The 16544-nt window shown below is 38.1% G+C and overlaps 1 protein-coding gene across 1 annotated transcript; it reads left to right on the top strand.

Annotated features, from left to right (window-relative positions):
• On the top strand, positions 1 to 12610 carry LOC148650167 (uncharacterized). Its single transcript, XM_088603713.1, has 10 exons — positions 1 to 128; positions 1082 to 1240; positions 2811 to 2918; positions 3509 to 3571; positions 4367 to 4420; positions 5349 to 5402; positions 6045 to 6098; positions 7302 to 7450; positions 10570 to 10679; positions 11509 to 12610. The coding sequence occupies exons 1-10, from the start codon at positions 44 to 46 to the stop codon at positions 11630 to 11632; spliced, it is 960 nt and encodes a 319-aa protein (XP_088459839.1). The 5' UTR covers positions 1 to 43; the 3' UTR covers positions 11633 to 12610.
• Positions 12611 to 16544: the final 3934 nt, after the last annotated feature.

The following is a 16544-nucleotide window of genomic DNA, read 5'->3' as shown; positions in this document are numbered from 1 at the left end:
ATTAACAGATCAAAGAGACACATCTGCTCTATTGACCAACAAGATGGCAAGTATCTATGGGAATAATGATGTTCTCCACGTTGAGGCTCAGAAACAATTCCAGACTAGGAAAACACAGCCGCCATCAGGTAAACCTTATTCTCTCTCAAGAGAGGGTCCTGGAGGAACAACTTTTGAAGAACACGGATTATTTTTGTACTTAAAGTGTTTGCTGCATGCAGCTGAATCTGTATTTTATGTTGGCAGAAAAAAAAATGTACGTACTACATTCATTTCAGACTCTTTATTATTCTGCATTTGATTAACAATGAGGCATTCTTTTGTAACATAGATTATTGAACAATCTTTAAAAAAAAATATTAGAAGCATTGTATTTGTCCAAGGTTTGAAAACACAACTCAATACTGAATTGTCTAGTTTTTTCTACTGTTTGAGTTTTATGCATTATTACCTATCTACTGTACATATGCTTTAACTAACATTTACCTGTCCTAGTGCCTTGGTATTCAACATGATTACACTACTCTTTTCTGTGTACATGACATGGCGGTGAAAATGTAAGCAGAACTCAAACATCAATAGGGAAAATTTAATTTCCAATATTTCTCTTGTTCTGTGGGTGTTAATCACACGTTGACTTGATGCATTTTGTTTTTACTTAAGTGCAAAACTTACTTCATAGAGTATATTCCAAAGCAAAAAAATAGCACATTTATACTGTATGTATACATAACTTGTCCCATGCACAGTTTAGATCTTTAAGCCCGTGCCATTAGAATCTGACAAGCAGACAAAAACACTTTGGAAAGGATCTTATATTTACCAATTTGCATGTTGTATACATTATATCAGGTAACTTTTACCAAGTTTTACCAAGATGATCACAGTAAAAGCAATATCTAAATAATGAACCAATGAGCACAGATGTTAGAACATTTAATACTTTGCAGCATCAAGACAATGCCTGACAGAACTGCTTTAATTATCTGAGATATCTAAAATAATTTCAGATCAATTATTTATTTTTAAGAATTTTTACACATGACTAAAGATGAGTGGTTAGAGATGTTTGTTTCTGCAGGGCGTTATTGTTATGACGATGAAGATGATGAGAGTGATGCAGACTATGAAAACATTGAACACACCCTAGAAATGAAGAAGAGAAGCCAAACCCCAGAATGGAGAAATCAGGACAACTCAGAGAAAGGAGTAATTTCAACAGAGTTTAAATCCAGCACAAGTATGACTAAGCCATTAACTGCTAAATGTGACCTGATGATGTGCCTTTTTTCAAAAAGCTGCCTTCACAGGGAAGGTTCACAAGGGGAGAAGTTCAGAGGGAGGTCAATTTTTATACTTGCACTTCTGCTAAATACTGGCTGGCTGCTCACACCTTCCTTCACCCCAGCCTCAACCTTTCAGCTGCCTCCCTGGTTCATTCCTTGTAAATGATGGGTGTTGTCTCAGTGTTGTCATTTCATCAGTCAGGCTTGTTAATGGCAAAGTATTATTAACACTATCCCTTTATATTTATAGTAGTTCAAGAGAATAGCTGCGTCAGCATGCGTAGTCTGCAAGAGAACAAGTAATAGGTTTATTCCATGCTGAAAAAAGAAGAGATAAAGCACGTTTCAGCTGTGAAGCCTACTTTGTTATGTTTTCTCCCTTCTCTTGTCAGCATGGAATAAACCTATTACTTGTTCCTTTACAGACTATGCATGCTGACGCAGCCATCCACCTGAACTACTTCAACCTACTGTACTTCTGCTGCGACCCACTATGCCTTCCTCTAATCTTTTTCTAGATCTCATCATCGTTCCTTCTCTTCCTCCCTGGGCAACTTGCCCCCCTCTCTCACTAAACCAGCATTCTGTCTGTTCACAGTGATCTGTTCCAAGACCAGGCTTTCTAACCACCTCTTATTCCTTTAAAGAGTCGTAGTTATAATATAATTCCTAAAGGATTTCATCTAAAATTTAAAACTTTTTCTTTTGACTCCGGTAATACTCTGAGACTTCTACAACAGTGTTCACGGAACAGACACACCTGAAGAAGGCTTCACAGCCAAAACGTTGTGTTTTCTCTCTTCTCTTTTCAGCATGGAATGAACCTATTACTTGTTCCTTTATATTTAAAGTCACCTTTTATCATTATTAGAATTTTACCAACTACTGAATTGATAATTTCTCTCATGTTGCCACTTTCCAGAACCATGTACTGTAGTGCTTTAGCATTTGTATTCATTCAGGATGGAAAATGCTGCATAATTACAGTATAAGAAACTATTGCTATTATTCTGGTATCTTTCCAAACACCTGTGTTTTAGTTCTTCTCTGTCTCTGCCAACACCAATGATATAAAACATAGAGTAATATTTATTTCCATATATTTTCCAACATTGGAGTTCTGTGATCTTCCTATTTATAGTTTTAGAATATACCTTGTCTTCGATATAGGTCTCTGTCATATCTGCTATACTGTATATGTATCATAATTTCCATTTCAGTAGGACATGAGGTTGAAGTCCTTCACATGTCATGAATAGAATTGACGGGGAAGGGAAGGTTTCACATAAGGCTGAGCCCAGATCAGCATTTTTTCAGATATCAACCCTTTTCTTATTAAGATGATTCTAATTATTTTCTGAGGATGGTCTTCTGCTTTTGCTGCTTTATAAGTGACTTAAAACTTTCTATTTTTTTTTAGAAAAGAAAAGAAATTTCACTTCCCCCAAAGGCAGGATGTTCAACAGTGGCAATTATAAAAAGTTACCTATGGGACTGCAAATATGTCTTATACTCCTTTTACAGATCCAGCTGCTGCTGTTGCTGGGACCAAGTCCATCATTCTGCTGTATGTCCTGCTATTGATGGTCACTCTAGGCTGGATAGTCTTCATCTTACTGGCCTTCATAAAGTGTAAGTCCAGAAACTGGCAGAGAATTACTATTGAATGAACCATACGACATTACAATTCTTGTGTTCCTGTTTTGCAAAAGAACAAAATCCTGCATTTAAGCTCTTAGAAGGTACTCTTCAGTAAGACCTGGAAGAGTTTCAATGTGCGATGCTTTAAAATATCATAGTTATTTGATGAAAAATCTGTTGCAGATTTGTAATAACTGTTTGTGAAAGTTAGTTCTGGGACACTGAATTTAATTCCTGGGGTGGTATCTGTGTGGAGATTATACATTCTCTCCATGGTTGAGTGGGTTTCCTTCAGGTGTTCTCTGGCACCCATTGCTTGGCATAATAGGATCTTGCTCCCCATGGTCCTGTATTGGATAAAATGATTAGAAACCCTGTACTTGCAAACCCAGAGAAATCTCTTTCTTGCAGATTTTAATAGCCAAGGGCCATTCTGATAGGAAAGTATTAAAATTAATCCATTCCTGAAGATGTGAGCTTGATCTGTGCTTGTGACAGTTCATTGACTTGACACTTTCACAGCAGATCAGAAATTATAGCTCCTCTTTGCCTCTCGATCTGGATTTGTTTCTCTCTTTCAGACTCTGCACTAACAGAAGAGATTCAGCACCTCCGAATGAGTCACATCACCTTGAAGGAGAACAGTAAGTTCAGAATTACAAGCATACAGTACATTAATTCATATCTGCATTTGCATCCTGGTCGGGCATATTATTTTTCTTAGATGAGAAATGATGCATTTGTAAATGTTTTCTGAAACTGAAACCAAATACGAGATGCATATACAAAAAACAGTATATGAAAACATGTGGAAACCGACATTAGAGGGAGTAGGGTTTCATTCACTTTTTTATAGTCATAGTGGCCATTTTACTTTTGTAACAAAATGCATGTCTGTGTAGTTTTTGTTGTTTAACGCCAGGTAGAAAGAAGGATGTGGTAACAAATGGTACAAATTGCTTCTACTCTACACAGTTTAAATCTTTCTAACTTGGATTGCAAGCACTTCAAACAGAATGCAAAACACATACAGGACAGAACAGTTTCTACTTCTGAAAGGATATACTCAGTGTTTTAAGGGACTGATAAATTATACTCAGGTTCCCTGTTTTTTTCACAATATTTTTAGTTGTCACATTGCATCTTTCATTGGTCATGGAAGAATCACAAGCACATCCCTGCTTAAGACGTTATACCTAAGAAACTGAAATTGAGAGAAAAGCACAATGTATCCAGAATGAGAAATTTCACATAAAACTCCTCTTCTTCAAAAGCTCTCAGTGCATCTCTTTCTAGACTCTTTCCCCAGCTTATGATTCTTGTCTTACTTGTGTTCAGCTTGCTGTAGAATAGTCACATACTGTACTGTATGGCACATTCAAGCACCAAAGAAACTAAACTGTTCTCCCATTTGACTGGAGTCTTTTTTATTTTCAAAGGTTCTGCAGAAATCCGAAGCCTGGAAATGAAACAAGCTGAGTTGATGAGCAATGGTAGGAGCTGTATGTGTGTGGGAGGGTGTTTATGTTTGGGATCTTGTAGCACTGACACAGGGTTTTCAGACAAAGACCAAATGGATTTATCAGCCACAGTTTATAGGCTGAAATCTAGGCTAAATTAATGCACGTTTCAAGCAAGTCAATTGATAGTGCCTTTCTGATTACCAGAGGCTTATTGCTAGACTAAGTGACTGTAGCATTTGAGTTAGACATTAGAGTCATTGGCAAACCACTGTTCAGTATTTCCAAAGGAATCTAATTACCCTAATACCTTATGTTGTTGTTTGCATTATGTAAATTGTCTGCAATAATACATGTCTTTTTTTCGTTTGGCTCCATGCCTGTTTTGTACGGACATTTGTCTTGGCCTTGGAGTTCAGCGAAACTCATCTAAAAATGACATTGAAAGGTCAAGGTTTGGAATTAATTTAAGTCGCAAGCATGCATAGTACCCAAAATGAAAATCATCTTAGCCCAGTTTCTGTTATTACCGACCCAAGTGTGTCAAATTCTCTTGTGTGGTTTTTAACACCTTTTGTCTTATTGGACCATACGACTAGTCTATGCTGTCTGTGATATAGGTTTTTGCTGAATTCATAAATTCACCTTACAATCCATTTCCAAAATCACAAACTCTGCTACCTTTACTTAAGTAAAATTAGGCTGACAATACAAATACTTTCTCTTTTTTGTAGCAGACAATAGAGATCATGGAACCTATAAATTGAAAGATGAATAAGAATAACCCATTATTATTTTCAGTGTCGTGAATCATTCTCAGGTTGAACACCTTACAATCAAATTCCAATATCATATAGTCAGCACATATTTGAAACAATATTTGCATGGCAATACAAATACTGCCTCTTTTGTGCTTTGTACTGGACACTAGAGAGCATGGATGTTCCATTTGTAATTTCAGAGTCTCAGATGTCATCCAGACTGAACAGCTTCATCTTCCAGCTCCAAGTGCAAGGTCAGTGCTCTGATTCTGGATCAGAATAAATAATACATTACAGAAGTGTAGCACAGTAGGCTCAACAATGGCTTCTCATCCTGATACTCTACTCTTGCTGTTTTAATGTCATCAAAAGGAGAAATCAAAGGTTCTAGCTACTGTATGTACTGTTTTACCTGATTTTTCAAGAAGTGTTCAATATGCTATAAAATCATCATGTAAGATGATGTAATACGATGTTTACTGCTGGATATGCTAAAATGGTACACTACATTTTTACTGCAAGAAATTGTCAGGTCAAATTACACAAAACACATTATGATTTCACAAAATAATACATTAATTCATTTTTCACTATTTAGATATCAAGTAAAAAAATCAGGCTGCAGCATAAATAAACAAACCTTTCAGCAAACCAATAATATAGTACAAGATACAACATCTACTCTGTGAAGTGAAAGATAAGTAAGAATACTCCATTATTATTTTGAGAGTCTTGAATTGTGCTCTTCATGAATGCCTTAAAATGTAATTCTGAAATCATATAGACTGCATTCTTGTTTAAATATTTAGGCTGACATTGGAGATATGGTTTTGCTGTTTTTTTTTTTGCTTTGCACTGGACACAGTAGAATACAGAAGTTCTGTCTGTATTTTCAGAGTCTCAGATGTTATCCAGGCTGAACACTTTATCTGCCCAGCTCCAAGCCCAAGGTCAGTGCTTTGATTTTGGATCAAGAGAGATGATACATTACAGACAGTATAACACATTCAACTGGACAAAAGCTTCTCATTTTGGACCTCTGCTCTTACTGTTTTAAAGTGGTCAAAAAGAGAATTCTCAGCCTCTAATAATGTACTGTTTTACCTGCATTTCCAAGAAGTGTTTGATATGCTATGAGATCCTCAAGTGACAGGCTTGTATACTGTTTTCTTTTCTTAGTGCAGTACTTGCCAAGGAAATCAGGACAGGAAATAGAAACACTCAGGTCAAATCCAATAAAAATAACTGCAGTATAATTAATTAGTACATTCTGAATTCCCAGTAAATTACAAATGTGTTACTTGTACTTACTACAAAGATTTATTAATAAAACAAAATGTTTGACAGCATGAACCATCAGGCCAGTCAGCAAAGCAATTATACAGTTTAAGATACTGGATCAGCTCTCAATAATACTGTTGGTACTTATGGTCAGATTACTTGTGTTATGTATTGTCACATCAGGCAGTGCTGGTGGGTAGAGTTTATATAGTTTGCCAGGGAAAAATAATCCGTCCATGAACAGAAAGCCACTTATCCTGGTGAGCATAGCAGCTAGCACTGCATAGCACTGCAATGTATTCTAGAAGCACAAGGAAAGATTGAGAGCACAGTATGTCTCTCACTCTGGATAGGACACCTGTCCATCATTGGGGGAAGGGGCAGATGAAGAGAACATTTATGATAGTCAGTCAAACGCAGCTAGAACATTGCTGTGAGGTAGGAATAAAGTGGAACACATAAGAAAAATGCTGCATGCTTGAGAAAATCATGCAAACTCCACACAGACAGATACTGGAAGCTGGACTCAAATCCAAGCAAATGGAACTGGAAGGCTACAGTGGTAATGACCATGCAGAAATGCAGGCAGATTGAGATTTAAACCATTCATTCAAACAATTAATCAATCATAGCAACAACATGCTGAAGAGATATTGTTCTAAGAAGTCTTCTAAATGAAGACATTATTACTGCCACCATGATTCTTTAATTCTTCGGTTTTACTTGGCATTCTATTTTAGGTTGACTGAATCTTTGAAAAACAAACCTTATAAAAATTACTTTCTTTAATGAAAAAACATCTATTTTGCTGGAAAAGCAACAATATAAACAACAACAGAAAACAAAAATCTCACTACCTGATTTGTTTATAGGATGTACAAAAGTGTGCCCCTGTGACTGGATCCTGTTCAGTGGAAGTTGTTACTCTTTTTCAAAAGAAACAAGAGACTGGAGTGGAGCTCAACAGTACTGTGTCAACCAGGCCTCTAGCCTTGCCATTATCAATAATGTAGAAGAGCTGGTGAGAATGAGATGCTTTCTTTCCTTCTACACTTGATAATGAATTGCAAAAATTCAGTAAAGAAATCTATTTGGTGAGTTTAGGTGAGGCACTGAAAACAGACATTGAAAAATTGCACTTGGTTGCATTTATTTACAGAAATAGTTCTTACAGAATGATGAAGGGCTAGATTTAATTTCCTTAGTGTAAGAACTGTGACAACATAGTCACGCACATTGTCCTGCCTTCCAAATTTGCATGATGCCTCAGCTTTTCTGTGAACGTTTTTAAATAGGTCTGCAAGGCAATTCTCCTCAAAATCAATGCAACAAAATGCAACATGTTTGAAATCAGCCCCAGGTTAAAGCAGGTTAAGGAGATAGGAAGTACAGGGAAGGAGATGTGGGGCAGCAGTGTACAAGAGATGAGCATGGAGGAGGAGGTCCGGAATGAAGCTGGTATGTTTAAGGCCCTGGAACTAGGAAGGAAACCAGCAGAACCAGTAGAGACACGGTAGGTGGGGTTCAGTGAGCTTGAGGTGGGGGGTGAGGGAGGAGATAAGGTGTTGAAAATCCTATGTTGACATCTAATTTTCTGGAGATACTTGTAGTGTGCTCTCACGGGGCATCAGTTCTGTAGGGTTTGGGCATTTACTGGGACAATTATTAATTGTAGCAGTAAATCACAAAATGATTCTTTTAATGGCTTTAGAATCCAACCATGCGATATTACTCAAACAACGCACACACACAGGTACTAATACACGAGGATACATTTATTAATACATAGAATATGCATGTAAACCTAACAGATCTTATCGAGAGGGTTATCAGAATACAAAAGGCATATATTCATTCAGTTACGAAGAGTTACATATATCAAGAGGACATACGTTCAGTATATCATTCATTTAGACCGTTTCGTAAATGAACTTGGTTATAACTTCTACATTGGATACTCAAAACAAGTACATAACTCTTAGGAATTAAATTGATATCAACTGGTTGGGATAACAATTGAATTCTCGAGCTGTAATGCATTGAAGTTGAATACTCATCCAATCTCTGGGGATTCAGATCTCCTGCGGGCTCTCTGGCTCCGTGCCAGGCTGTGCTGTGCTGCTTGCGACGGTGCTCTGCTGATGCTCACTGACCAGCTAGTTAGTGTTGGCTTTTACTAGCACAGTTTGTGCACAGGAGAAAAGATGACTGTGGGTCCCAGCAAGTCAGGAAGAGGACCGGTTCGTTCCTGATGAAGCGCTAGTTCTGAATAGTGTTTCACTATTGACAGGTTGGAACTGTCCACAGTTCCAACCTGTTCACGAGGCTTGCTGCTGATGCTAACCTCGGGTGGATCCTCTGGTTACTCTCTGGCAACCTCCGCTCTAGACTCTTAGAACAGAGGAAAGTTCTGGCACTCGGACACACTGGCCATTCCGTGGTTGTCCGGGCTGAGTCTCAGGATGGTCAGAAGGCGCGCTGCGAGAATGTCCTGCCCTTGGAAGCCTTCTGCTCCTGGGCCGTCCTCCCCTGGAATTCTCCTTTAAAATTCTCCTTAGAAAAGTCCACGAATAGTCTTGGAGCTCTGTGTTGCCTGTTTTTACCTGGAGGAACTTCAGCTCATTCATTGGCTGAAAGTTCCATGGGCATCAGAGTCCCACGTGGGTTACTCGGCCCTACCAGTCCCTGATTGGTTGATCAAGGTGAGATATGAGTCACTTACTCCTGACACTTGGGAATGCAGTCCAGATGTCCATCTGGCACTCCCTAGACAGATAGGCGCCAATGGATGACCATTGATCATGATAGTCAGGCTTATCTAAGTGCATCCCCATTTGGGAGCTGTCCCTTATCAAAAGAAAACATCTTTAAATCAGCCTGCATGAATAGCTTCTCTGTGGCTGCACCATAGAGATGAAGAGAGAGATGGGGCCTCATTTGGGAAAGCACAGCAACACTTAATTCTGTCTTATTAACAAGCATCGCCGCTACATATCCCCCCTTTTTGACGGTCACGAGGTCCTGAGGCGTTGTTGCCTTCAAAACAAAACAGAGTTAAGTGATGTCCCTTGTCATTAGAACATTAACCTTAAATGTCCACATATTCATACCGGAACCAGCATTGGATACAAACATGATGAATAACATCTGGAGTATGTATAAACAAGGTAGGAGACATCATCTCAGTCTAGGCATTACACATCAGGAAGTTCACTGTCAATATCTGATACCTCTGTAGTAGATATTTGGGGAGAAGTCACTTCCTTTCTTTTGACATGCTACCTTTGACTCATTCATGCTACCCAGAGTACATCTTGATGTGAGAGTACAGCATTCAGAGTACACTGTCAGTCATGATCCAGCTACCCGGCAGTAGTGTTACAATAACAACAGTTCCTGTTCCCAGCCCCCAGTTAAACCACGACACCTGTGTTGGGTATCTGCTAGGGTGGTTTGGAGGTTTGTTCCATTAAAGAAAACTAACTATCTGTACCTCTTCAGGGCTTACTGTTTCTTGGATTTCTATAAGATGTTGAAAATCCTATGTTGACATCTAATGTTCTGGAGATACTGTAAGAAGATAAAGAAAGTGAGACATTGGAATGGAGAAGAGGTTTGAGAAGATAAGAAAAGGTGAAGAAGAGCTTAGATTGGTTGCTAGCTAGCAGAAAACTGGACGATAGATTAAAGATAGAAATCCATGGCTTTTTGGCTATTGAGTAAACTAAGAAAGAGAATAATAAAGAGTCAAGATGAAAGCCAAAGTAGATCTTCCTCATGTCTTTTCTGCTGAGACTAGCTTGCTTTTTGCTGAACAGAGTGTAAAGGAGAGCCTGTGACATATTCTGTACACATTCTGTTGTAGAGAAACATTTTTGAAACTGTGCTAATCTACCTTCTCAGCCTGGAACATGTCAAGAATCTTAGCTGTTTAAGTTTTCACTACCTTTCTTCCACTGCTGCTTTTAATGTTCAACTCCTCAATAAAAACAGCAGTATTCTTCCAACCAGATTGGTATAACAGATAAGTACTGCAGAGACCATGTCATGATTCTTACAATTACAGGCAGTTTTCTGTGCAGTATCTCTAATGAGCTCAGATTGAGTTAATCTTTCACATCTTTCACCATTGCTCACCAGAAATATCTAAGCAGCAAAATCTCTTCTGTCCACTGGCTGGGATTGACTGACAGTGAGATTGAAAACACCTGGAAATGGGTGGATGGAACGACAGTGATCATGAGTGAAATGTAAGTTTTGGCAGCATTGCTGCAACAGATTAAAGGTGCCCTGGTAGCAAAATGATGTTTCTTGGCCCCTGAGCCATTCCTGCAGTGCTACATGGATATTGCTGTCAACACTGAAGCTATAATCTCAGAGTAGAGTGGTACCCATGGAATGGATATACTCAAGGTCAACTCAAAAATGTCAGCTTCAAAAAGGTGCAAGTCATGGCAATATTCTGGTAAAGGGATGATGACAATATTCTGGGGGTTTTCTCCACCACTTCAATGTGAAGCATGAAGTGATAACCAATACATTACACTGTGAAGCTGAAATTCACAATACACAGAAAGCATCATGGGACTGGCCCCTGCAGAGCCATTCTGCAACACAACAGTTCATGGTGTAGGCCAAAGCATGATGCATGGAGGGGCGTGGTGTTGAATCATTACTCTATCTGCCTTGCAGTCTAGATTTGTACTAAATAACAGTGCTTTGGAAGGAAGTGTTCTCTCTCCTTGTAGTGACAAATCAGATAATGTTGTGAACAATAATGGTTCATTCAAAATCTCTATTAACTGTGAAGCATTTGTGGGAGTGTGGGAGTGGATAAATCATAGATTCGCTCATTTACCCACATTCACTCTCTTTCTTACCTGCTCTCCTGGTTTATTATAGTACAGCAGAGATGTGATTGTTAGGAATCTTCAGTGAAACCAAAAATAATTCATGTCAAACTAGAGGAGAGGTACAGTATGGTAAGGGTCAAGTGAGCATGTACCTGGAGAAAATGTTGTGTGGGTTGTAATAAAACCTGTAGAAGGTTAAGAAAATATATTTATTTTTGTTATTCAGATACTGGAATTCTGGAGAGCCCAACAATGTTGGCGAGGAAGACTGTGGAGAGCTGACAGAAGCTAAACTGAATGATGTACGTTGTGGTGAGATTAAAAGATGGATCTGTGAAAAGAGCTTGTAGCCTTCCTGTCCCTACCTCTAATGAAACAGGCTCTTGAGGACCCCAGCACAGCAGACTTCATTCTGTATCATCAGCAGCAATATTTGGGTAATTCATAGGAATCTGCCAGAAAATCTCATATTTTAAGATTAGTGTCAGTCTGTATTGAAAAAAAAAATAGCTTTTAATCAAAGGTGAAATAATGTATCAGCATTCCTAATGGTAGCAACAGCAGCAACAACAACAACAATAGCTGGCATGGTGGCACAGTGCTTAACAGTGCTTCCTCACATTACTGGATCCCTGCGTCCCAATTCTGGATATGGAGTAGCATCTGTGTGGAGTCTGTATGTTTTCCCTGTGTTCATGTGAGTTTGCTCCCGGAGCCTCCCATAGTACAAACACATATTGTCTTTGTCATGCTGGTAGGTTCATTAATTCCTGAGAGAAACTGGCCCTGATGTGAGTGACTTTGTGTGTGCCTTGTGATAGACCAATGTAACCTACCTTCTAGCTGTGCCTTCTCCATGACCCCTCTGTTGAATAAGGAGGTTAAAAAATGGATGGATATTAATATTTGTCAAAGAAAACTATTACTATTTACAACATTTACAGTAATACATTTTATACCTTGTAAATTCCATACTCTGCTTCTTAATATTGTTAGCTTTGTGTTTGTCTTAATATAGCTATAATATCCTGATATTACATTGTTTAGAGAAAATAATGTGTGAAACTCATTTTCAAGAAGTCTGATGCCATTTCCTGAAAACAAAGTACCACAAAACACAAACTGTAGACATCATTTTCTGTTTGTCTGATTTTAAATAAGGCAATGGTATGGTTGCCACGGTATTTCATCAGTCCTTTAGTGCTCAGATGACAACAAGAAATGTATTTCCCATTTCTGCTGCACATTGTTTATAGTGCCTGAATTGTGTTACTACTGGTTCAGATTGACAGCTGTGGAATAAATTAAAATTAATTGACAGAGGACAATCTTGTGTAAATGAGTGGAATTATTTTAATAAAGCTGTTGCGTGGTGGACTGAGGTAATGATGTACTGTATTCACAAATAGCTGGAGAGGTAAGGTATTTCAATGTCTTGTACTGGAAAGAAGCAACAGTTCCAGTCCTGTTGCAACAGGCTATTTGAACTGAGGTAGTGATATTCCACCTTTAACTCTGATCTGTTACTCTTTGAGAAAAAAAAACAGCTACACATATGATCATAGCTTCACATGGTGGTCAAAACCAGAACATGGTTCAGTTAAGACCTTTAATTAAACTCAATTAACCTCATTAAACAAAGGCAAATCAACAGTCCTTAATTATACACTTGTAATACAAAAATAGGAATTAGTAACTTTAGTAATTTAATTATTTATAATAAATGTTGAATGTGATTAAGTCACTAAGTCCAGGGTCGGTCATAAACAAATTGTCATACACAAAACTAAAGGGAAAAAACAATATCTGTTTATGGAGGTGCTCTTACACACCTAAGGCAGCAGTGTGGTGGAGTAGTCAATGTTCTGGACTTGTATGTGAAAGGTTATGAGATCAAACAGATAAACTATTGCTGTTTTACCCTCACACATAATTGCTCAAGTGTAATACCCAGCTGCGTAAATGGGTGTGTTATATACAGTAGTATATTATTTTAAAAAACTGAAAGTGTCATTAAAATACAGTACATACATACTGTACATATACTGTACGTTATATAACAAGAAATCAATTTTAAGAATATCAGGCCTACAATAAAATGAGCTGTGTTACAGTACAGATACTATTACACTCAAACACATTTTAGACTATTATGCTATGTGTTTCACCTCAAATTCCCTCAGCTCCACCCACAGCTCCTCTTGATGGACAGGTGAGCCTCCATTTAAACCAGAGGTGAGTCTGTAAGCTGATGAAAATGGTGGAAAAGATAGACTTGATAGTGTTTTGGAAAGGTGACATATTCTGTAAATAATAACAATAATGAGATTAGATATCCCGATATCCAAAAAATATCTTTCCTTTTCATTTATCCTGGAATGATAACAAAGATGAAACAGGTAAGTAAATAATACTGCACTGAGTAATTTAAGTTTAGTTTGCAAACCTTGACTTTACTTAGGTCAAATGTTTAGTTTCTCTTCATGAATACTAAAACCACACAGTGAGCGGTCACTATATAAAAAGAAAACCACCTGGGCTCACTGGATGGTGGACATCAGAGTTCTGCTGCTTTCTTCCTTTTCTGACATACAATAAAGTGACTATTCACTGGTCCATTCTAAAAAATACTTACAGTACTTTTGTACAAATGCCAATTTTCCCTTCATAATATTCTCTGGAACCCAGCTGACCATAATGAATTATTAAAAAAAACACAGTAAATGACAGTTCAGGCTGTTGTGTTCATATGACTGCCGGTAACTTATTGACCTGAATTTCTTGTCCACTTGTTCTGTTTAAATGGTTGCAGGGAATCTATGTTTACAACAAAGGTTGGCGGTTTGTTCCAGACCAGCATAACTGTTTTCTAAAACAATGTGCTTCCTCATTTCAGCCCTAAACTCACTCCTTCTACCTTTCCACTCATGGGAACACAAATTAATCTGGAAAAGTGGGAGAGGGGTGTTTTTAAAAAGTGAAATCATTTTGTAAAATTTAGTGTTTTCCTTTTCTATTTGCATTACATATTGTAACGCCCTCGCCTGGTGGTGAAGAGGAAGCGCCCCTAGGCACTCATAGTACCGGTGGGCAGGCTAGGAGTTGTAGCCGGGGAGAGTCTGAGGGTCAGCACGATGACCAGCGGCTGACCCTACCTGTGTAAATAATGTCATAGTAGTTCTAGTGTCCTGTGTAGTCTTATAGGTGTATAGTTTGTTGTTAAGTAATTACCACCCTAAAGATGTGTACGTGTTGTCAGTCTCCTCATGTGTGTTTAGATCCTGTGTTTGGTTTTGATGTGGTTGATAGAGAATAAAGCTATCGCTTCATTCGTTAATTGCATCTCCACTGGTCCTTTGTTCTGAGAAGAACCTGTATACGCTACAATATTATCTCTGCTTATTCCACCTGTTCTTTTCTTCTGTTGTCTTGATATTGTTGCTTTGTATTTTGCCTGACACTGTGCCTTGGACTTATAGCAATGTGTTTATCCTTGGTTTGTGCTGTTTGTGTGTATTCCTGCTGATAAGCTAAGGAGAATCGGTCAGTTCTGTTTGAAATATAACAAATGATATGACCATCCTTGTTTCCAGTACTGAAGTCTGTACTGCTTGTGCAGGACACCAGATCGTGAGGATTGTAAATGATTCTGTCATGCTAGAGACAAAAACGCAGGTTGAATAAGTGTATTATTCATGCTGTGTAGGAAAAATACTTTTCAGTTGGAAATGGTTTGCTTTTCCAAAAAGTCAATTTATCGCCTGAACAAACTTACTGTAACTTCTTTTAGTCAAACTTGTCTGTGTTTACACTGTGACACTGTGAAAATGATATAATCAGGCTGAGCTTAAGTTGAAATCTTGGATTGAATCTCAAGTCTCAGAATACCTACATCAGAAAGGTCTCTCTCTAGTTTGTTCTTCACTGGTAAAAAAAAAACTTGTTTGGAAAACATGCACTCTTTTCAAATTAGATCTCTTTATTCAACAAAATTTTGCATTTGTTACAATATATTTCTAAAGCATGTAAAAATATAAAGAAAGATTGCCTCTACTGAATAGTAAATGCTTTAAAATCTTTTTTTTTTAAATATCAAAAGCATTTAAGAAATGCTTAAGAAACATGCAAATAATATAATGCTAATTTAATTTGCAAAATAATCCAAAAAGTAGGTAACATTCTAGAAAATGCTACCAAGAAACAAATGTGTTTTAGATAGTGGCAGATGTGGCTGTGTGTGGACTATTTTTGCATGATCTTATGAGTCTTTTGCACAGTGAACTTATTCGTTTGTGAAACAATCTTCACATTTTTTAAAAAAACATGTAAAGAATCCAGAGCATTCTTACATTTTCCAAACAGTAAAGCACTACTTTAGTAGACAGTGAAAATGCATTATATCTAAGTGGAATTACAAAGATTTTAAATGTCAACATTTACAGATTACTTTTAGGTGGTAAGCATTACTGCCTCATAGCTCCAGGTATCTGGGTTTAAGCCCAGCCTTGACAGTCTATGTGGAGTTTACATGTTCCTGTGGATTTTGTTTCCTAGTGATCTTCAGTCCTCCCACCTCCCAATGGCATGTTGGCTGTGGTAATAACTATCCTTGAATTGTCCTTTCCCTGTGGCCCTGTGATGGACTGGGATGCCCATTCAGGAGTAGAGCAGGCGTGTGCTTCTGCGAATGGAATTCTGGAATTTATGTCTGTAATATTTGTCTAGTATGAACTGGGCTGTGTCAATTCCACATCAAGGCCAAAAAGTTAAAGAATGAGAAGGAACAAGTCAGTGATATTTCATGGAGAGTGAGGATTTCACCTTCTCTATCCACCAATACCTCAGAGAAGAGTATTTTAGAGAATAATTTATTATGGAAGAACTTTAAAATGGTCACAAACCCTTATGAATTCTGACATGACCAGAACATTATCCAAATATTTTGGGCACTTACTGGGATGGGACATAAATGATGATGATCACAATATGAAAATAATGGCCCCAAATTTGTACTGTAGTCTGTTTGTGCTGTTTTGGGGGATAAAAGGGGGTGATGCGGTGGCTCTGTGGCTAAGGATCTGTGCCTGGGGTTAGAAGGTTGCTGGTTCATATCCCACAGCTGGCAGAGAAATCCTACTCCAGTGGCCCCTAAGCAAGTTCCTTAACCCCAAGTGCTCCAGGGCACTGTATAAATGGCTGACCCTGCACTCTGACCCCAAGCTTCTCTCCCTGTCTGTGTGTCTCATGGAGAGCAAGTTGGGG

Source organism: Lepisosteus platostomus, chromosome 13, assembly GCF_059453375.1.
Source record: "Lepisosteus platostomus isolate fLepPlt1 chromosome 13, fLepPlt1.hap1, whole genome shotgun sequence".
Lineage (NCBI taxonomy): Eukaryota > Metazoa > Chordata > Actinopteri > Semionotiformes > Lepisosteidae > Lepisosteus > Lepisosteus platostomus.
This window is presented reverse-complemented; position numbering and strand designations above follow the sequence as displayed.